Source organism: Hippoglossus stenolepis, chromosome 3 (genome assembly GCF_022539355.2).
Source record: "Hippoglossus stenolepis isolate QCI-W04-F060 chromosome 3, HSTE1.2, whole genome shotgun sequence".
In the NCBI taxonomy this organism is placed as follows: domain Eukaryota; kingdom Metazoa; phylum Chordata; class Actinopteri; order Pleuronectiformes; family Pleuronectidae; genus Hippoglossus; species Hippoglossus stenolepis.
The window spans coordinates 18,949,828-18,971,855 of record NC_061485.1 but is presented as its reverse complement, the minus strand read 5'-3'; the positions used below and the strand labels follow the sequence as shown (position 1 = coordinate 18,971,855).

General features: G+C 40.3%; 1 protein-coding gene across 1 annotated transcript in view; it reads left to right on the top strand.

Moving 5' to 3' along the window:
* cpne5b (copine Vb) overlaps positions 1–22,028 on the top strand; it is a 103,736-nt gene that overhangs the window by 28,106 nt on the left and 53,602 nt on the right. Inside the window, exons 4-6 of the mRNA XM_047339471.1 lie at positions 4,340–4,443; positions 6,448–6,487; positions 8,627–8,703. Coding sequence (XP_047195427.1) covers positions 4,340–4,443; positions 6,448–6,487; positions 8,627–8,703 — 221 coding nt within the window. The remainder of the gene's footprint in view (positions 1–4,339; positions 4,444–6,447; positions 6,488–8,626; positions 8,704–22,028) is intronic.

Below are 22,028 nucleotides of genomic sequence, written 5' to 3'. Positions count from 1 at the left end.
CACTGGGGGAGCAGGCCATGCAAAGCCAAGCAGGTGACTCACCAGGGACCTCGAGATTTCGAGCAATTTCTTGACAGGAGCACTTAGCACTGCGGTCAGGCCTGGGTCACATTAGATGCTGATTTCCACTTCCTGCCCTCTTTGTTGTAGAAGCCATCTTGTCTGTCATGTATGTATGTAGTTTGTGTTTTTTTAATTTTTTTATAATCTGTGTAAGATCATAAACCTAAGTCATAAGTGTGCTCTTCCTTTCCTTGCTACGTGCGCTCAGTCTCCTCTAAAGTAAAGTGCTGTTTTTCTTCACTTGGTTGGAAAATACTTTGAGGCTGATTTTATGCTTGTGTTGCTTGGACGTTTTTGTTTCTTTTTTTCCAGAGGCCATTTTCCTCGAGTTGTCTAAGTGTGAAAGCTGTTGCATAACGACAGCGCAGTGCCGGAAGTCTCAAACTTTTGTTCTGGTACTTGAACAACTTTTCTTAGCATCATGCTTTATACTTGATTTGTTGTTCCATTTCTATATCAGGAAATAACCCACAGTAAAGACTAGTGTGAAAGAGATATAGGGAATTTAACAGGAACTATATAATTACGGAAATTCCTTGCAAAGTTAACATGGTGGTTTGTAATATGTAATGGACAGAAACTGATTAAAAAACCCTCAGCGCTCACCACTTTAATTGAAAAGAGAAGCACTAATGAAACCAGTGGAGGAATCTTAACAAAGCCCTGTAATCTTGGAACCCAGTTACAGCTAATTATTAGCCTGCTTAAAAATAGTCGAGTACATTTTTATCTATATTACCCAATTTCACAATTCACAAGTTTGCCTCAAGGAACTTAATCTGTAGAACAAGGTAAAATAACCAAAAGATACAGATTAAGTTTGTTACTATAGGTTTTTGTAAGAAGCATTTGGCAGTCACATCTCAGCGTTGAGGATTTTTCTGTTAAGTCCACACCAAATAACAGGTGTGAAGTCCAGACCAGTCTCGGTCCAAATGAACATTGTTTCAGTTCGTTTGCAGTATGATAGTTTGGACTTTCTGACCAATTGCAGGAAGTCGGGACAGCATTAAACAATAGAAGAAGAAGAATTAGTGGAAGCTTAACCGGTCTCTCCAGAAAACAAATTACCCAGACTCACAGGATCGCCTGTAATCTCACCCCCGACGATAAATGTTTGAACGCAGAGATCGTTCATTCGGTGCATTCACAAGTGTCGAGTACGTCGCCTGACGTTGGTGATGCTGGTCTCAACACCATAATCCTATTACAGTGGCAACTTTCTCCATTCGAATAGAAAACAAGGTGACAACATGCGGACGTCAGACGCACAGACGGCAAAAAAACAATCAATGTCAAGTCTAAGCAGATGCAGCACATGTAGGTGTTGACAACAGTTGACAATAGTCTTTAGTCTTCTCCCTAAATTTGAATGAGAACTGATCAAATGTATAAAAGACATGAACCCATCTTTAATTGCAGCACAAGCCGTAGCTCACAGCCGAGGTAAAATAAAAAACATTTTTGGAAAACCGCCGCATGAGTAGTGCACTGCCGTGGTACAAGAGTGCAGTATTGTTACGAGGAGAGAAAATGGTGAAAAGCTGTGATTAGACATATGATGCTTTAGAGAACGAGAGAGGGAGAGGGCTAATTTACAGTGGCTTGAGGGAGATGTGACATGGTTGACCTTTTCCCTCTTTCTTCCAATTTTCTTTTGAGTGTATGCTGCTCTTGCTCTCTCTCTTCCAATTTTCTTTTGAGTGTATGCTGCTCTTGCTCTCTCTCTCTCTCTCTCTCTCTCTCTCTCTCTCTCTCTCTCTCTCTCTCTCTCTCTCTCTCTCTGGTGCATGAGTTTGTTTCTATGCATCATATACAATGTGTCCACAATCACAACTCTGGCTCAAAGCTCTACCAAACTTTGGGAACTATTGTCCCATGAAGCCACACAACTTGTGTGTGTAAGAGAGAGGTTTCCAGCTAGTTGTGCGGCTTTCTCTCCTCCATCAACCACCACAGTAGCGGGGGATTTTCAGTATTCATGTGTGTTTCTCTCTTTTTTTCTCTTATGAAAGCGCCCCAGTGCTTTTCAATAAAAAAAAAAAAGTACTCCCAATTCACACAACCATCATATACCTCTCTGTGAGAACACTAGACTCCACCGAGCTCATTATATCGGCACTATGTCACCGTCTACTGAACATGGTGCAAGGAGAATAACACTCCATGTTAACCAGAGAGCGATACAGGACACTCAGATGACACAAATCCCCTTCTCTGGTTCACTGATTCTTCAGGGAAGAAGATAATTAAATCTTTTGTCAGGTTTGGAACAAAAAAACCCACAAAGATAATGAAGGATTTGACTTGTGTGTTGTCATCACTCTCCTGTGCTCCAGCTTTTATCTAACGCCATGGGCTCCCTCAGAGTGTGTGTGTGTGTGTGTAAGTGATTTATTCTGTCTGTGGTTTAAGGACATTTCAGTGTCTGACACTTCTGGTCTCTATTGTACCTGAAGGGTTCTGTTTTTCCATATGTTCAGTGAATGTGTAGTTGTGTGTGTGTGTGTGTGTGTGTGTTTGTGTGTGTGTTCGTGTGTGTGTGTGTACATGTTGAGGGTGGAGGTCAGAGACTTGATGCCAGCTTCTCATTAGCCAGCTCCAGCATCCCAGCAGTATCTAATGAACTCTGCAGCACAGTATTGTCTCTTCCACTCAGCAGGGAAATCACATTATGGAGCTCATCTTTGGCTTCACCCGTCTCTTTTCCACCGTGTGCTCACAGCTTCATCAACACCTCAGGGTCTTCTCGAAAGCCCGGATGCACGGCACACACGCTAAACACCAGTGTCTTTATCACCCTGGCTGGTGCTAAATTAAAGAATAAAATTATAATTCTGAGTAAGAGAGGTCTCAGAGAAAATTTACAGTTCAAGGAGGTGTTCAACATAATGTCACGGTATGGAATAGCATCAAACAATGTTTTGTTTATATAGTTTTTTCTGCACAGATTGAAAAGGCGGGGGTTTGCTCACACATCCACCGACAGTATCTGCCATACACGTTATGGAAAAACAAGATGGACGCCTACTTGAAATTGGCTTTTGTGACATTTGTTGAAATTGTAGGTAGATTTCCAATAAAATGTAAAATATAGTTACACTTAATATAAAGTGTAGTTTATCAGTATAATATCCTTATCTACCTCACTGGGAGCTATGTTTCTGTGTTACACCAGACCACAATCTTTCCATAACATTAATTTAACCAAGTGCTGTCTGAGTCTAAACAGATATACATTTAAATACCATTGGAATACATGGGAGTAGCAAATCAACCCATACTGCCTAAATTATTGTTATTGTTTTTATTCTCACTGTTTTTACCATGTTAAGTACCTTTGAGTACCTTTTTAAAAGCGCTATACAAATAAAATGTATTATTATTATTATTATTTGCCACATATCAAATGTTGACCTTCTATATTTATTCAGCGCCTACTGTCATCTGAAGCCATTCTTCATGCTTGTGTGAAACCAGTGTTAAATATCACCCCTGTATAATAAAAAAGTATAGGATTGGAATCATCTCTATTGATTTAGATGGCGTATTTGATTAAACAGGGTAATTCCAGGAGGGTTTGAATAATTCATGTATATACTGTATCACACATTTTAAACTCTTGATCAGCTTTTCATACAGTATATGCATGTGCTGCTGCTGCTGCTGCTGCTGCTGGGTCTCTGCCAGCATTTTCTCTGGCACATTTCCCTGCGTTTGGCACTTTGGGAGCTAGAATCCTGCTAATTAGGAGGCCTTAATCACTGCCTTTCTCTTCCTCTCCCTTCCCACTCTTTTCCCACTCCCACTCCCCCGCCTCCCCGCCGTACTCCCCCCTTTCTCTCCCAACCCTCCACCTAAGATTTGCCCTCTTTTTTTTCACTTCCACTGTTCTACAGTGTATACCTTCTAAGCCATTTTCCGCCTTGGTCTTTTCTCTCTCTCTCCGAGTCCACCCGTGTTGATTCTTTGAACACATTGTTCTCATCGTGTCTCTCATCTCTCTGTGGGGTTGATGAGTGAGTTATCCTGCTGTAATTAATGAGGGATGGCAGCGAGGATCAAGGAGGAAACACACCTATGGTTTTCTTTGCACAGCAGCGTGTGAATGTTAATCAGACCTCTGTAACTGTATGTGTTATAAGAGAGAGAATGAAAAAGAGAAAAAACAGACAACTACACACTGCATATATTTATCTAAAACTGTTTTTGTTATCTTGCTTTTGCTTCCATCATTCCTCTCTGCTCTCCATCTCATTTCTCCCTCCTTCTACAGTTTGGCAGAACGGAGACGATCGACAACACTCTAAATCCAGACTTTGTCAGAAAGTACATCCTGGACTACTTTTTCGAGGAGAAGCAGAACCTTCGCTTTGACTTGTGAGTTGATTTTCTTTGATGTCAGATCATCATAGTATTTTCTCTCCTGCCCTCTGCTCTCATTCACTATGATGAGGTTTCCCCCTGCTCTGTTCTGTGCTGATCGGCAGCTCCACCGCTACAGTAAGCATATGCTGCGTTCTATTGTATTATAACACAGTTCTATTATAGTCTGTGTTTCTAGTACAAGTCAAAAAACCAAAGTGGGCGTCTTCAGGAAAACCTTTGTCTTGCTTGTTGTCTTGCTAGCAATAGCAGTTATGCACACAGTATGTGTGTAGCCCATACAAGCACCATAGCAGCAGGATCACTCAGAAATTCTGACGTCCCAGTTCAAATGGAACAAATTCTTGACAAGCCCTTCTTATAAAGTAATTTGAAAAGTATTCAAAGCTGTAAAATAGCTGAATTATCCCACCCTAAACACAAATTGTCACATGTAGAACCAAGCATTCATATGTCTAAGAAAACATAGATCTGGATTTTTATCTGGATATGCACCAAATTACACTACTCATAAATATCAGTTCCCTAAACATGATTTAAAGAATAAAAAAGATCCATGAATTATTTTTGGAGATACCAACGAAAACATCATAAAAGCCCTATCTTGCATCGTTGAAAACAGTGGAAAGAAAATCATAGATCTCCCCTCTGATCCTTTGTTTCCTGACTCACACCACATTCTTCCACCGTTTCTGGTGGTAATCTGTCCAGTCGTTTTTGCTCAATCCAGTTTACTAACAGGGAAACAAAACAAATAACATAACCTCCTTGGCGGCTGTAACAAAGTTGCATTCAAATATTTCAGCACCAAGGACAGCACACAGCACTCGATGTGCATCAACTGTTGCACATGGTTCTGTTCTGCACCAGCACTGACACACAGATAGTCACGTTCCCTGTTTGCACTGTCGCAGCCTCTTCCCCGAGGTAACTCCACACACGGAGAGAGTGCTTCTGTTTACTTCTTTGTAAAATCAAAGACTTGTTCCTCAGTGAGGATTTCTCAGTCCTCTGTCTGACATACTTCTCAAAATATGTTTAATGTCATCATTTTTTCTATATTGCATTGACCGACTTAAACTGTGAACAGTACGAATGTTTTCTTCAGCTCTCTCCTGGATGCAGTCATTTCCTTTTGACTTTACACAAGCAAACATGGCCTCAAAACACTTTCAGCAGATTGACTCTTAGTGCCTATAACCAACGTAACTGCACCGTCAAATAATATGAACTCAGGCGCGGCTGTTCTCATGTGGTCTTTCTTTTCAGTTAATAAATGTCCTTGAATAAACACAAATGCTTCAGTTTGTGCAGAGTTAAGTCTTTCTCATGTGTCTTTATTTAGAATACCACTCACTTCCTGTCACGTTCAGACTGATTCATTTTGAGATTTCCAGGATCAAATAAAAATGTAATCTCATTACATTGCTCCGTTTCCATTACTTTCATTTCTTTATTTTCACATGCAAATCACTGCAGGTTCAACTGTAACATTATTATAGAAGAGCATAGAAGGTCTGGTTCAACCTTTCCCTACTCACTCACATACTAAGATACTAAGATCTTGTCCTCCTTTTTTATCTTTGCACTATGAAAAAAATGTAACATTAAATTTGAAATTTGAACATCTGTCTTAACTCTCACAGGATACTTCTTCTTTACAGTAAGTTTAAATTTAGCTAATGCAAATATGACCTTAATTATTGAATATTTTCTTTGATTCTGTTTCTCCTCTGTTGTTATTCCTCCCAGTTCACACTCTGCTCCATTTCCCTGCCCTAGATGTTTGAGTTACAGTCATGACATTTTAAAAACAAACAAAAGCCTCTGAAAAGTGTATTGTACTGAGGGTATTTACTTTCTGCTCCCGCTGATGACAAATCACCAGGTTCAGTTTTAAATGTCTCATTTAACAGCGCAACAATCACTGAGACAAAAGTCTCCTTAACTGTTTTTGAATTAAAATGTCTTTGCTGCTTTCCTTTTGTTTCCTCTCAGGTATGACATGGACTCCAAAAGTCCAGACCTGTCCAAACACGTGAGTGCACACAGTTATTTCAACCTTAAACCACAGGTAAAAGGAAGCCAGTCTGGAGTCAGATCTGAATTAGCGGCTTCATTGACTGTGATAATGGAAAAGAAAAACTCCAACATGATTTGAGATTGGCCAAACCCTTTTATCAGTGGTCTAATGTGAGATCCTGTATGTTGTATTTGTGTTGCCTGCTGCACGATTTTACCTTGATGAAATAAAGCAAACCCTTTTTATTGCCTGATCACAGAAGTGTCCAAATACTTTTTGTTTTCATTTTTAGACTTAGACTCATCAATGTTGTATGTAATATAAATAGAGTTAAAACTTTTTTATAACTTTGAATATTTCTTTTTATAGTTTCATATTTTATTTGTCGTAGTAGTGGCACTGCATTAAGGCAGTGTGCAATGGGTTGCTGTATAGTCAACCATGTAGAAACACACAATGCTTTTAACCGTTAGTTTCCATTTCATGCTGTATTAGATTGAACCCAATTTTATTGTTTCACTAGCTAGTTCTTTCCCTCAAGGCTGGAAACTATGGTGACCAAAAGCATTGCCAGTAGTTTGTTATGAAAATAATCCGTTCTGGTGATTATTTGACGTACACGTATTTGGATGAGCTGGGTTTGCATTTTTTCATCAATTCTGTGCTTTGGGTTCCCTTTCTGGCAAAGCATGTGTTGTCTTCGCACTCTCATGTTCTCAACTTAAGCGGTGTTAGGAGTGCTAGGTTTTCAGTACAGTGTTGTGTTCTTGGTATATGATGTGCTCTGTTGTTGTTGTTGTTATTGTTGTTGCTGCTGCTGCCCAACCTTTCTGGAAGCCTGCAGAACTCAACGTAGGTCCCAGCATCTCTCTCACTTCTGACACTGCATGGCTGCTGTCTCACGTTAATGATCCTTCTCTCAGGAGGAAGGGTGATGTCACTGTTCAGAAATAAACAACTGAGAGACAGGCCAAGCTTTTCTGTGCAGCTCTCAACTATCATTTCAGTCTCAGAGGACTCCACAACGGTCGCAGTTTGGAACTAGCTAACGCCCTATCTCATCGTGTTAAAGAAAGTGGGGGAAAAAAACCTGGATCTGCATCAAAATGTAACAGATGCTTCCTTGGGTCATGCCCCAGCCGTTCATTAAATTCCATAGTAATTGGTTCAGTAGTTTTTGAGTAATCCTGCTGAAAGTCAGACAGAAGGACAAACAATCAGCAATGAAAACATAATGTCCTTGGCGTAGGTTAAGAGATTTGGTCCTTCTTTAGCTTTTGTCACATGCACTTGTGCCATGATGAAAAGGGTGAGATTTTCCAGGCTCCTGTGTGTAACATGGAGTGGAATTAGTGGATATCACACATCAGAGACTCACTGAAACGAAAGTCACAATAGCCCCATGTTGAATTATTTAGTGCGTGCTGCCTGCCAAAGCTACTTTTGGTTTGGATTGTCCCACATCCCGGGTGAGATTAGTTCAAAAAGAACTATATCAACACCAAACCTGATTTGCATCAGTTCTGGGTGATACAGAACGATGGTCCACAGTAAAAATCAGGATCTTAAAATGTGTTTACATTCATGTCCCAAAGCTTGTGAATCATCTTTTGTTATTTTTCACAGTTCTTTAAATCCCTCCATCTTATCACGTTTCTGTTTTCCACCGCAATTCAAACATTGACTTCAGTTCAACAAACTTGATTCAAAGCAAAACTGGATTAGACTGTTCAGCAGTTCACGCTCATTGTGTTTCCAAAAAGGAAAAAGGAGAAAAAGAGATAAGAGCACGATTGCTGTCTAGACGTCAAGTCTTTATGTTTCAGATGCAGCATGCAGGCGTAAAAGAAATGGTGTCTTGTAACACCACTACAATCAATCATCTTTTTCATCAAAGATGTTGCACCAGAAACCACGATTTCTTTTGGCTACATGTGTGGATGCACAGTCTAAATCTATGGAGCATCAGCCAACAAACGTCTTTAGAAGAAACAAATACTTGTAGTGATCGATTGCACAGTTCCTAGTATAGATAGAGTGGAAGGGATATTTGTGAGTTCATTTTTCAAGCCGGACCATAGTCTAACATTGAATTGTTGTCTGTCCACTCTACATTTGCCTTCTTTCTTTCCATCCCTCCTTCTTTCCTTCCAGGACTTTTTGGGTCAACTGTTCTGTACTCTCGGGGAGATTGTTGGATCACCAGCCAGTCGACTGGAGAAACCACTGGGGTAAGTAAGAGCCTCAGCTAATTTCTGCACTGCCTAAGTACCTCTGACTCCAAAAGTGATTGAGGAACACCGTACTTGGCAAAGAGCCGAGCTGAGAGGGGAGAAAATTGCTTTGGAACCAAATAAAATGACCATTTCCAGGTATAATTCATTTGTTCTGATAATTGTATGGAAATGGACGGAAGTAGGTGTTAATTTGTTTGGTAGAGGACGAAAGAGAGGACACAACACAGAGAAGCTAATTTGGGGGAACAGAGAGAGTGTTAGTGTTGAGGAGGAAAAAGAGGAACGGGTCATTTAGAAAAGGAAAAGGAGAAAATACATTGATCGGACAAAGGACGAGCGGGAGACTCCTCCTGTTTTCTATTATTGTCTTTGAAGAAAAGGGTAAAGTGCAGAGCAAAATTACCCAAATTACTGCTCGTCTCCAAGGCTTGTGCGCTCACATAATTTCATATTCCAATCCTTCTGCAGGATCTTAAAACTCTAAAATGTAATCATTTGAACATATTTAGGCCTTTAAAAAGTCCTAAATATGTTAAAATAATACATTTAGGTGTTCTTCGTTAAATTAACATTTATTTAATGCTACTTCTATCATGCTTTAGTTTGAGGCCTCTGAGGTAGATTGTGATTTGTGAATATGGGCTATACAAATATAATTTGATTGAAGGAATTTATCTCAGTACGCTCGGCTTGGCTGTGGGAGAGACCACGGTTACCAACTGTCTCTGCCTGTGTTGTAAAATGATGTGGCGTATTGAGGCTTATTTCCTACAGGCTACATAGTGTAAGTAATTCTGACACACTTATATTCCTTCATATGTGTCGTATTTGACATTAATCTTAGATTTCCTTCATTATGGTCTTAAAGGTCTAAAAGTCTTAAACTTGTTGAAACTGGCAGAAACCTTGTGATAAGTGTTTCCAGTGTAATACTGCCAGTACTTAATGGAAAGTGCATGGAGAAGATGATTTTACACCTAAAATATGGATTTTTCTCTTCACCTTATTTAACTGTTGAGCCCAAAAAAGGGCTCATGGGTAACTACAGGACACCAAGGCTTGCAGATGCTATATGAACCCTGTCGTGCATCTCGAACAACCTCAACTGCACCATGTGTGAAAACCAGCTTATCACATGCTAAGAAAAACAGCCTTATTTCCATTTGTCTGACAGTGACTTATTGGCTAATGCAGTGGCTTTTAACATGTTGATCTATCTTAAGAAGTAGGAGAACATTCTCAGGGCTTCAGTTTTTGAGAAGGTTTCTGAAACACTGATATTAGTGGTTGGTAAAACACTTTGCAGTAGCAGTGGGATTGTACCAGTGTGTTTGAATAAGAGAACCCACACTTCTTCATTCTGTTGCTTTCGTTGTTGGGTTGCAACACGTTTCCTCTTCTCAGCTTTTCCTCAGTATTTACTGTTTGCCGACAGCACTCATATTAACAGTGAGTTGACAGACACCTGCATCACATCTATTTTTTGGTCATTAGTGAGTTATTTGCTCCTTAGACAGAAAGACATCATAGATGAACGTAAATTTGTCCGTTCATTTTATAACAGACAGTTTAGACGTCTCTCTCATTTCTGACATTTCTCTTTGGATGTTTTCCCCATGATGCACGGTCCATTGATGGTTCTTACTCCAGGGACTTTAGAAGTGCAAATGTAGTGCACTCTCAGCCTCTATATGGAGACCATAGACCTTGATAAGGTTCTTACAAGTTTATTATCAAATCATTCCTGTCTGAGCTGAGCTTCTATACAGCATTTTTTATTTGAGACACTCTGCAGCTGAAAGATAATACAGCTACCTGCCAAATGTATTATTTTCACAGCCTTTCATCTTTGCAAATTAAAGCTCCCTGCAAGGTGGGCACATATTTGAATTTTAATTTCTGCTCTTATTTATTTTATGTTTTTTTTTTGTACAATTCCTTCCTTTAAATCAGCCACTAAACTAGATGTAATGTAATTTCATTTCATGGCTGCTCATGTCACATGATAAAATCGACTGTGATTACGTTCAGGACTAGAGGTTTAGGTGAAGTGGACTAATATGAAGTATAATAATGAAGTTATACTGGAAAGCCAAGGCAGCAGCTTTGCTTTATCCTGCATTGATTTCCTGGAGACCCTACTCTAACCTTAACCATTGTTACTACTTGCCTTACCATAACCCTTACCCTTAACCAAACTTTACCTTACCTAAAAATGACCTTAAAACGTGTCCTCACATTAACATGATTTACAGTATGTGGACTTCAATTTGTCCTCATAAGTCCTCATGTGTTTGTGTAAACAGGTTTAGGTACCCCGAACATGAATAATACATGGAACACACACACACACACACACACACACACACACACACACACACACACACACACACACACACACACACACACACACTTACAGAGTGATGCATTGCCGGGTAGATATGCTGCATGTGTGAGTTTGTTTTTCGTGTTTTCGTGATAATGAAGAGTGATTCATATTCCATTGCTTGGAAATGTCAAGACATTTGTCTAAGCTGTTCTCAGCCAATGGGAGAATGTGTTAGATTATTTGTTTGTTTTTATCTCTCTCCGTCCGGTGCTTTTCATTTCACCTGCAGTTTACACAAGATAGAAATAATAGTAAAATAGAATTCATCTTCAAAGTAAGCCACGGGGTCTTTGGCAGCAGAAGGCTGTTGATCTGATCTCTCTCTCTGACATCCCCCTACACAAATGAATGCATCATGTCACACATATACAACTACATAAGTAGAAAGTGCAGTACATCATAGAGAATATGAATGAAATGAATCACAAATCTCAATGTAATGCAGCTTTCTCTTAACCTCCAAGCATTTACTGTGCATGCACACACACACACACACACACACACACACACACACTCTACAGGATATACACATTTGCTGATCCGATTTAAATCCTCCGCCTTGGTCAAATGGAACATGAATGTACAAGCGTGTGTGTTTTTGTCTTGTCTCTTGTTCTCTATTTTCTTCATGGCCAATTGTTAATAGCTTTAATCTTCCTGAAATGAGCTCTTGTTTAATTATGCAGCAGCATTCATTACAGGGAAAAGGGTGAAGGGAGGGAGGGCGAAGGAGAAAAGGTGACATCAATGACCAGAGAGCGGCTGCAGTGTCTCTGTAGTATTAGAGAAGAACCAAATCAGTTTAGACAACATTCAATGAAAATGTTTAGCTTGAATGCATCAAATTTATGGGGCTGACCACTTAAGCTGAGCTGCACACATGAATGATTAATCCGTGGCTTTCATCCAAACCTCCATGCTGGTTGACTCTCAGCTACCTTTAGGATTTAGTTTTGTGGCAACACAGATTTGAGAGGCTTGTATTGTGTATTGTGAGGCACCAAATTAACACTGACTGGTAAATGACTGCGTCAGACTGTGAGACCTGTCGTTAGTCTATTGTTTACTGCACCGTATTATTTACAGTCAGAGGTTATGGCTCATTTGGAAGCTCATGGAACCACAGCCCCTACAAGTCTTCATGCACAAACTACAATTGAGCACACAATCAGATTTTAGAGTGACTTTATGAATAGTTTGATCAAGGTGAGAACGTTACGCAGCAGTCGAAAAATCTAGTCAAGTAGGGTTAGATGATATCATGGATGTAGTGTAGATAAGGTGAGTACTTTTTGCTTTGAATGATTTCACGGAGGCTTATTGTGCTGAGCAGATAAAGCCCCCATCCATCCTGAGGAAAAGTTGTGGTTCAGGCTCGTCTAATGGACACTGTGAAAACATAGCAAAGAAAATGTTCATCGCCACGCCCATGTAGAAATATAAGAAGTTTACTTTTAAAAGTAAATCTCACTTTTAATTACATGGGGGTTATCTTCTTTGACTCCAATTAAAAGATAAATGAGGTTCAAACTCTGGACATTGAATCCAACCAATAGGCCTTTAACATGGCAGACGTTTTCTGTGTAAGAGCAGAAAAAGCACTGGTGTAGGCTAATTACTAACAGTATTATTCAACTTATTAATTTTCAAGTGTCAGGCTCTGTTTGGTGTATGCTGCTTAGTGGAACACTGGAAGTGAACAGAGTCATATAATACACCGGTGATTATTCTTCTATGTCAAGTTAAAAGTGATGTTTTATCAAACCCACAATGCTAACTAGACAGTATTGTCTCGTTAGAAAAGGATGCATCTTTTTAAATTTTAATTCATCCTGTGTGTGTTTGAGAGACAGAGAGAAATTGGAGCGCTTCCGCCAAACAAGACATTTGTTTCATCCTAACATCAAAGGCTCCAGCTCTTTTATGATTGCTTCAAATTTTACACTGCTCTCTTGCCACCGGCCTCAAATGCATATTTTATTAAAGAGATTAAAACTCTCTTGTCATTTATATTTACGTAGAAAAAGATTTAAACAGAAAGTGCAGTGACTACATGTCACTTTGCTTTTTTTTATTCAAATGTGGAGCAAAAAGTTAGTGTTAAATAATTCAAAACTATTTTTTCCTATATGCAATATTATCCCTCTGTTTATTGTGCAGTATATATATATATATTGTAGTGTCCAGGATATGATTTATTTACATCCAGTGCCAGATGCACAGTATAAACAACCGCACACATGCATACTGTATGCCAAAAAAGTCTGCACATCTCATGCATACTTGATATGTAACCAGGAGATTTTATGTGATACTCAATATGATCAAATAAGCAGTCACACTGTGCATCTTTTAGCATATGCCAGTCAAAGCCACGTTCAGAAATTTGCATTTGCATGCTTAATTACATTGTTCTTTTTATTCATGCTGTTCTCAGTGTGTGTGTTCGGAAAGTCCAATTAATCCACTTTCCTAAACACTATTCGTCGACTCCTGGTGGAATAAGTCACGAGGTCAAGGGAAGATGTGAAGGAGAAGCCCTCAGGAGTTTGCAAAGGTGAAGCACTGAGTGGGGAAAGTCTGACCCCACTTAAACTCTGCGTTTAAAATAAAAGACTATTGATAACAGAAGATATGCACAAAGTGTACGGTTCTCTGTGCTGTAGGCTGTGCGCTGACAGTTCCAGTACAAAATAAAATGACACGTCATGAGAAAATATGTTTTAAGTTTATACAGAGGAAACATTTAACTATCACTTACTCACAGGAAATAACAACAAAACAGATTTAATTGAAAATAAAACCAATAGGAGTGAAATGTGGAAATGATGAATGAAGAATATCAGGAATATATAATATAATATATATATATACCTTATAATTGGAGAAAACAGTACTTGGTTCCATTCCACAGTCAGGGGGTTAAATTTTGTATACTCGTGTTTAGTAGTGATGCTGATGTTGTGAACTATAAGTCCATAAGGTTTATTGTGACCAGTTCTGGATGATATCATGAGAAAAAACAACTGTTCTGTTTTTATATTTATGTGGGTGTGTCCAGGTGCAACTATGAGGTTTAAATGTTGCTTCTTTTCTTAGGATGGTCCGATGTTTCCTCTGCTAAAGGAGATAAGTTAGGAAGCATTGAAGCTGCTTTCCTAATCCTTTAGAGAATTTGAACAGCTCTTAATATGGCGGTCGCTGAAATAGTTCCGGGTTATTTCCCTCAGTTAGAAAGGTTCCTAAGCAAAATGGACTAAGTGGATTTAATAGGAGTTTAGTTTTTGAATTAGTGAAATTAATAAACAGCTTATTAAAGTGCATCTATCTTTGGCTTTACCACATGTGGCACTGCAAAATGGGTTTGTGTGGAAGTTAACAAATGTTAAGACTGACATTCAACAGAACCACGTATTGCTCTTTCCCGTGGGGAACTTAGCATTTTCGTAAAAGCCGCTCACCGTGGATCAGCATGGGCTCACAGAAGCTATAGCCTCTTAGTCCCCGAAGACGTGAAACCGAATAAAATTACTCTAAGCAGGTGCTGTCACAAATAGTTAGTGATTATTGAACTCAGTTGAGTCATATTATGATCTCTCTGATATGGGAAAAACCATTAACTATAACTATACTACATTATACATTACATTACACATTATATAGAGCACATCAACATAAAGCCAGAGGAACCTTACACCCCAGATCCATTTATCGGTTGCAAAAACACTATAGTATATATTTGATCAACATAAAATAAAAAGATTAATGATTGAAAAATGTATACAGGGCAAAACCCTGTCTCGTGTCACGATGACAAGCCAACCAAACCTATTTAGTCTCCACCAAAAAGATAAAGAATCCTTGGGTGGCCGGACCAAAGTTATTTTTTCTGTTGCCTTGAATTTATTCATTTTATTTTGAGTGTGTGCACACACTCTTTCTCTCCAGGCAGTCCTTACACCTGAGTAGCCTGCACAGCATCCTGTCCTGGAGCTGACCATAATCACCACAGTTTGCCGTGCCCACAGTGAAGCTCCACTGCAGCAGATGGCTGTTTATGACTCACTCTGAGCCCAACTGATGGTAGAAGAGAAGCCGGAGGAGAATTATTCCCTCACTACGTCACCGAAACTCAAACATTCACGCTGCATGTTTACCTTTCGCCAACCTTCAGCCTGCTACGACCACTCCAGTAAACTGTCATTGTCGTTTTTTTACTTCCACTTTAAAGGAACTGATTGTTGGCTATTCAGACTACGAAACACAAGAATGAGTCATGCACTGTAACCTTTAGGTCGACGCATGATCACTGTGTTGGATGATTTAGATGGAAGACACGTAAGTGCCCAGATGTGAAGCACCATGGTATTATGGGTCATGGAAGAGATATAGATGCAGTGACTGTGAATTAGAGCTACAAATAGAGAAAGGAGGGTGAGAGGAAACACTCGTTCACAGAGAAGACATGAGAGCGATATGAGGAGGAGTATGTCTGAGTGCACTTGGCCCTTTATTGCCTGGATATTCCCTGGATGTCAGGGCAGATTACTGGAGCAGAGCAGCGAAATGAAGGCAACTTATTTTTAATGTGACTAGATGCATGTGTGCAGAGGCGGGGCGCCCAGCTGGTACGAAGCCCAATACCTCAACCTCTCTGTGTCCAACTGTCGGGCCCAAGGTCCCTGAACGATGTGACAGCTCCTGTAGGATATTTGCCACCATAGGAAGTTTTGAGACTGGATATTATTCTATATTGTACTGGGACTGTGGCTGTGGCTGCCATTATATGATTGAAGATTATAGTTGGCTCAGTTTTTTTTTTTGCTGTCAGAGATTTGAGATGACTTATTAAAGAACATGTGTTCGGCCTCATTTCAAGGGGAAGGTTGCAAAGACCGTTTTCATTTGGATCAGATGACAAGAGATCACCAATTATATCTAGTGGTTTTGTTGTTATTTGTTGTTGTTGTCATGAATTATGTTTCACTTTGTTGAATGTGACTTTTGCATGTCGCACCGACTCAACCAGCAGATATCAGCGTTTTCCCTCATGTCCTATTAAGAACTTTATTCATGGGTCTGACAGTTTTGCTCATAATGAACATCTCCGCCTCTGCCACATGAGCACACTCGGAGCTGGATAAGAAAAACTGAGAGAGCTGAAAACCAGCTTCGTAGCACAGGCTATCAGGATGGCACACAACGAAAACATGTCCTGGGTATGGTGAACCTTTCTTTGTAGTACAGGCCCCAAGTGTCCGATGTGATTAAACAAAGCATTGAGCTCCGTACACAAAACTGCATCAACTTAGCGTAGTTCATCATTGCCTCCACAAGTTTCAGAGGTGGATATCTCAAATCCATGACACAGAAAACCAATCTGCGTAGTTCTCTGTGCTGGAAGTACTCGCTCGTTCTTCAGCCCAGAAGCTGCAGTCTGAGCAACAAACCCTGCATCAAACACACTGTTCCTGATTGCCTTTGGTGTAAAGCTACACATAAAATAATGGACACTAGATTTAAGTGCCAGGTCTCAGCTATAACTTCAAGTAGCTTTATATCGATCAAGAGAGACCTGTGTTGGAGATATAGTGGAGCCCTTGTAGCAGGTAGTGCCCAAAGCTTCACTGTAGATCTCTGCATTAATCCTGATGCTTTTATCAGCGTTCAAATTAGTAATAAAAGCCTGTTTGCCGACATCCTGCTGGACATATGGTGCGGTGACTGGGTGGTGACTTTGGCTCATGAATCAGTCATTTCTCCATATTTTCCTCGTTCCATCATTCTGATGGACGTGGATTTTTCTTTCCATGGAACTGTTCCAGAACCGTGCAGTTTTTTTTCCGTGTGCTTTTGCAGTTTGTTCTTTCAGTTTGCATCTGGTGGTGAATCCTCTGAGGCTCTGGTCATGAAGTCTCCTTGTAATCGTTGACCTAGAACCACATACGCCCACTGTATTTTGTAGAGCGCTTTCTTGACTTGCTGTGCAGTCCAAAGGGTTTTTGTTCACCATGCAAAAGATATTCCGCTCTACCAGCTAGTTTGCTATTTTGTAGTTCTCCTGTTAACACCTGCTTCTTTTAGAATGTACCAACTGTTGGTTCTGGCACAGACGTCTTTGATAGAATTACACAAAGTTTGTGCAATATTGATGTACTGACTCAGATTAAGCTGAGACATGGCCCTTTTATCTAATATCCATTATCTTATTTAAAATTGATGAAGCTGAAGCAATGAGCCAGAGGAACAAAACACGTTTAAGTTTGCAAATATGTGCAGTCTAGACTTTATGTCTATAGCACAGCAGTGAATGCTAAAATGCTCAAGTACTTTCTTTGCAGGTACTGAAAGGTAAGATCATCTGTGTGCATGCATCCAGTGCATTTCCCTTGTTTACTGCACTACAATTCATGCTTGACATTTCAAGGCTTTTCTACTGAGGACTGGATAATAAAACCTTTACTATACAGATCTATACAAATAAATTAGTTTAGGGGTTAGAAGACCACCAGGGCAGTGCAAGTGCAATAAAGTGAAATGCCCTCAAGCCTCCATATATGAGACTATCAGTTCTCAGTCAGCTTTTTCCAACCTCAACTTCTGCAAAAAAGTAGCAGGTACAGTATGTCTGATTCTCTTCTAGGTTTCACAACATTTTTCTAACAAAAATCCCACATTCCATCAAAATCTTCTTCCCTGAGCATTTAAAAAAAAAAAAGATTGAATCCTTGGTGAAATTGCAAAATAACAGCAGAGGAATCTTTCACATATTCTGAGTGCTGAACTGTGGGCTGCTCAGGCACATTGTGAAAAGCTGCTGAGAATCCACACTGGGAGCAGAGGCTGCAAACATGGCCTTAAGCTGTCTCTCAGTTCTCCAATGTAGTATTTCTAAATGTGTCCGATGTGTTTAAGCTCAGGTGCAAGTGAAGATGCTCCAGTATCAATCGTTTAATATTGAAATAACAAATTAAATAGGCACTCCATTTGTTTTTTGTTATTTTTTAACAATCTGCCCTTTAACACGCAAGACCTCAAGTGAGCATTTTTAAGCTTTTTGTATTGTCATTGCATCTGACTTAGCCTCTAAACTTCTCAGACCTAATTTTAACTCAGAGATGGGCCTGAGAACGTCTCCGACCAGTCACGGTAATGGATTCCACTGGCTTCGTTCCCAGTTTATTACAATTGATTTATTCCTTGTTGCAGGGCACAGTGCAGACTGTAAGATTCACTTCAGACACACAAGAAGAAGCTATGAGTTCTCGCTTAGCGCTTTTTCTTTTACACTCCTGAGTTAGCCACAGAGCTGCCCTGCTGCAGGTTCAGAGTGCCTTGCTAAAGAGCACCTGGGTGATGGATGTTCTCCAGACTTCTCAAATAGGTTTGTTGAACTGAACGCTTTGATCCTCCCTTCAGGTCAGGTGTGTCAGTCTGTCTCTTTCTTTATAACTCATCCTCTCCCATTTTCTGCTTCTCAACTCAGCTCTCTCTGTTCCCCCGTCCGCTCATCTGTCATGAAACCACACGTTTCTTTCTGTTGGTATGGTAACCATCTATTTCTAACCCAGAGTTTGACTATATGCCGCGCTTCACTGCACCTCATCATTACCTATCTAGGATATGCAGATGCACGAGAACACGGGCCATAAAAAAATCTGTAACGGCTCCAGTTGGCGTCGTCTCTGTGTGACATTTTTACGAGATTAGGCTCTCGTGTATTTTTGGCTACTCTTGTTGTGGTTCTGAAAAGTGGGTTTGCAGCTTTGTGAACGCTGGATTGTACATTATTGGCTGCCTCTGTGGTTGAAGCAGTTTGTTTGAAGCAGTTGCACTTTCACAGTTTCAAAGTGCAGATCGCTGGTGTAGCTTTAGGGGCCATATGTAAATAAATTATAGTTACAGGAAGTGATCATGGAGAGTAAAAGGTTGTTTAAAGTTTAAACGTAGTGTATTTATGATATAAGTGTTCACTAAGTGGGGAGAGAGTTGTGACTTACAGTCAGGTGTAACTGAACAAACTAGCTGCTGCTGTTCCACGTGTTTGACCTGAGTGAAAAGTCCATCTGACCCAACATTTGAACAAACTGCTGTTTAATAATGACGTAAACTGACTTGCTTGAAAACTGAGCCAACAAAGACCTTTGAAAGACAGAAATGTTAAAGGGATAGTTCACCCATAAATGAAAACTCACTCATAATCTATCCACCACTATGCCGATGTAGGGGTGGGTGAAGTGTTTGAGTCCACAACACACACACACACACACACACACACACACACACACACACACACACACACAACAAATAAAGTAGATCTGTGAACTTCAGTTGAGTGTGGCTATTCATAGTGTCTGAACACAATCTGAACACACATATCCCTTCTTTTACTCTGTCCTGTATCTTTACACACACACACACACAGACACACACACACACACACACACACACACACACACACACACACACACACACACACACACACACACACACACACACACACACACACGACTTGATCCTGTGTCAGTGCTTTGCTCGCTCTCTGGGGAAGCCTTCATTGGTGCCCTGGGTCTTAGGCACGAGAGTAATGTCTGTTCTGGGAATAACTGCACTGAAGAGTAAGTTTCCTTCAAGACAAAGATCTTACAGTAAGGATGAGATAGAACACTGCCTTCTTTGGGGGGATTTCGGTGGTCACAAAAGAGTAATGGCCGAGAGCGTAATTACTTCTCGAGGGCTCCTTTTCCACATGAGTACCTAACCTCCTCGTCTCGACACGCTCTATCCGTCTCGTTTTAAGGTCTGGGCAGATGGGAACCTGCTGGGTATTTTTTTTTCTGAGGCTGCAGCTGTCTCTCTGCCTCTGGGAGGAGTGTAGTGAATATGCTGGAGCAGATCTTTGATGGAGGTGAAAGGGGCCACAGAGACCTCTTTGCAATTGGGGCACGGAGTGGGATTCAAGGCAGATTTGGTAGAAAGATCTTTTCAGCGTCAGTCACTGCACTGGCTTGTACAAGTTCTGAAAGCAGAATTTGTATGGCTTTTTAAAAGGATGATGCTGCGGCCTTTAGCATGTCAAGTTACAGTAGTAAACAAGTGATTATGTACAATACAAGGCAAAGGAAAACATGATTTACTAATAACATTACTAACTAAGCTAACAGGCTTAGCAACAGTAACTACCAGAGGGTAGTTCAGTTGGGTCGAGGGCAACAGAATCAAAGACAGTTCAGTTCTCTTTTGTTAAAAAGCAGTGTGAGTTATTATTTGTTCAAATCAGAGGCCCACCATAGCTTCAAGTTGCCCATGAGTGGATGGCTACCATAGACTGTATATACGTTTAAGTATAAACCACCCCCATGTTTACAGATGTACATGTTACCATACATGGACCAAACTAAAAAAGTGCATTTCAAATAATTGTCTCTCAAATATGGTTTCTGTCTTTTACTGTAGTAACAGAAACATGTTTGTTCAAGTGCTCAATTTTCTGATAAGTTTAGATTTATTTGATGCTATTCAAGTGAAGTGAGTGAAACATCATGATCGAACGTTGAGCGCGTGTATCGGTGGGAACCTTGGTACCACAGCTCCATCTCCTGTGTTGCTGCTGTGCAGACTGTGGCTCCAAACTCAAAAGATTTGTATGCAGGATATTTCGGATTCTGGATGGTGGGAGGAAATGGAGATGAGACATACATTATTATATACAGTCTACAATGACTACTAGTTGCTGTATAATTCATGAATCACTGAAGTGAAAACAAGGTAGGAAGATAGGAAGAAATGCAATGATGGAAAGAGGGAGGAAATATTTTCCAGTACTCCATCCAGCTCCTGCTTTCCAGCTGACAGAGGAGTCTTTGATGCTGTGATGAGAAGTGAAGGCCGTACTGCCCCGGTGAAGTGAGACGAATGGTTCAGGGGTGCCAAGCTCCATGGAAATGTGCGCTCTAGTGAGTGGTGTACCCCGAAGGACCATCACCAGCTCGAGCCAGGAACCTCTCTGATGGCAAAGGCTGAAAGGAAAAGGGAAAATGTTTGAACAATGCTTCATGTCTCAGATCATATGGCATAAGCTTATGTAGTAGAGGTTAATAATTATTTAATGATTGCAGAAGAAAACATTGTGGAGAAAATATAATAATACAGTCCATCAACAAAACCTAGTCCACAGATGGAGTTAGACTCTCAGCCATCCAGGCTCAGGAGTTGTTCACATAGGCAACTGAACTTGCTTGAGTTTGTAAAAGATGTTTCACCTCTCAGGCTTCCTGAGTTCTACCTGAAAAATGTGGTTTATGCAGTACAATGCAAGAGAATTACTCAGACCTGCTCATTGGGGAAACAAAACACACAGCATATGAGAGAGCATTCCTTAGGCCAGGAATCAGCAGTTCACTTACACCTCAAGGACAAGGGACACGCTTTTGAGGGTTGTAATGTACATGTTTTTTCCAGAGAAGATAGATGGTTTGAAAGAGGAGTGACAGAAGCAATATTTGCCAACCTGGAAGAAATTCAACAGAGGAGGTGGTTTCAGACACCGACTGTCAGCCAAATACAGCGCTGTCCAGAGTTCCCTCCTCTATCTCAACCCCCATCTATGCCCTGTCTCATGTAACCCTGAGAGGTATCGCCAGCCATTCACAGCTTGACTCAGGGGACCCCAGTGACCCACAAGTTTACTGGGGGGGGATTAATGACCTACATGTTTTGCATTATAACTCTAGATAGGTCACGTCAATGGAACTGGAATCTGGAACTTCCCACCAGTCAATTAGAACTGAAGAAGCCATTTGGATGAGAAGTGAAATATATTTAACAATCTCAACCAAGTCCAGTTGTCGATACACACATGAACAACCACTGAAGAAATGTGGTGAGCTTAGTTTTCTTCAGCTTTCTTTGGCACTAGTAAATAGTCTAT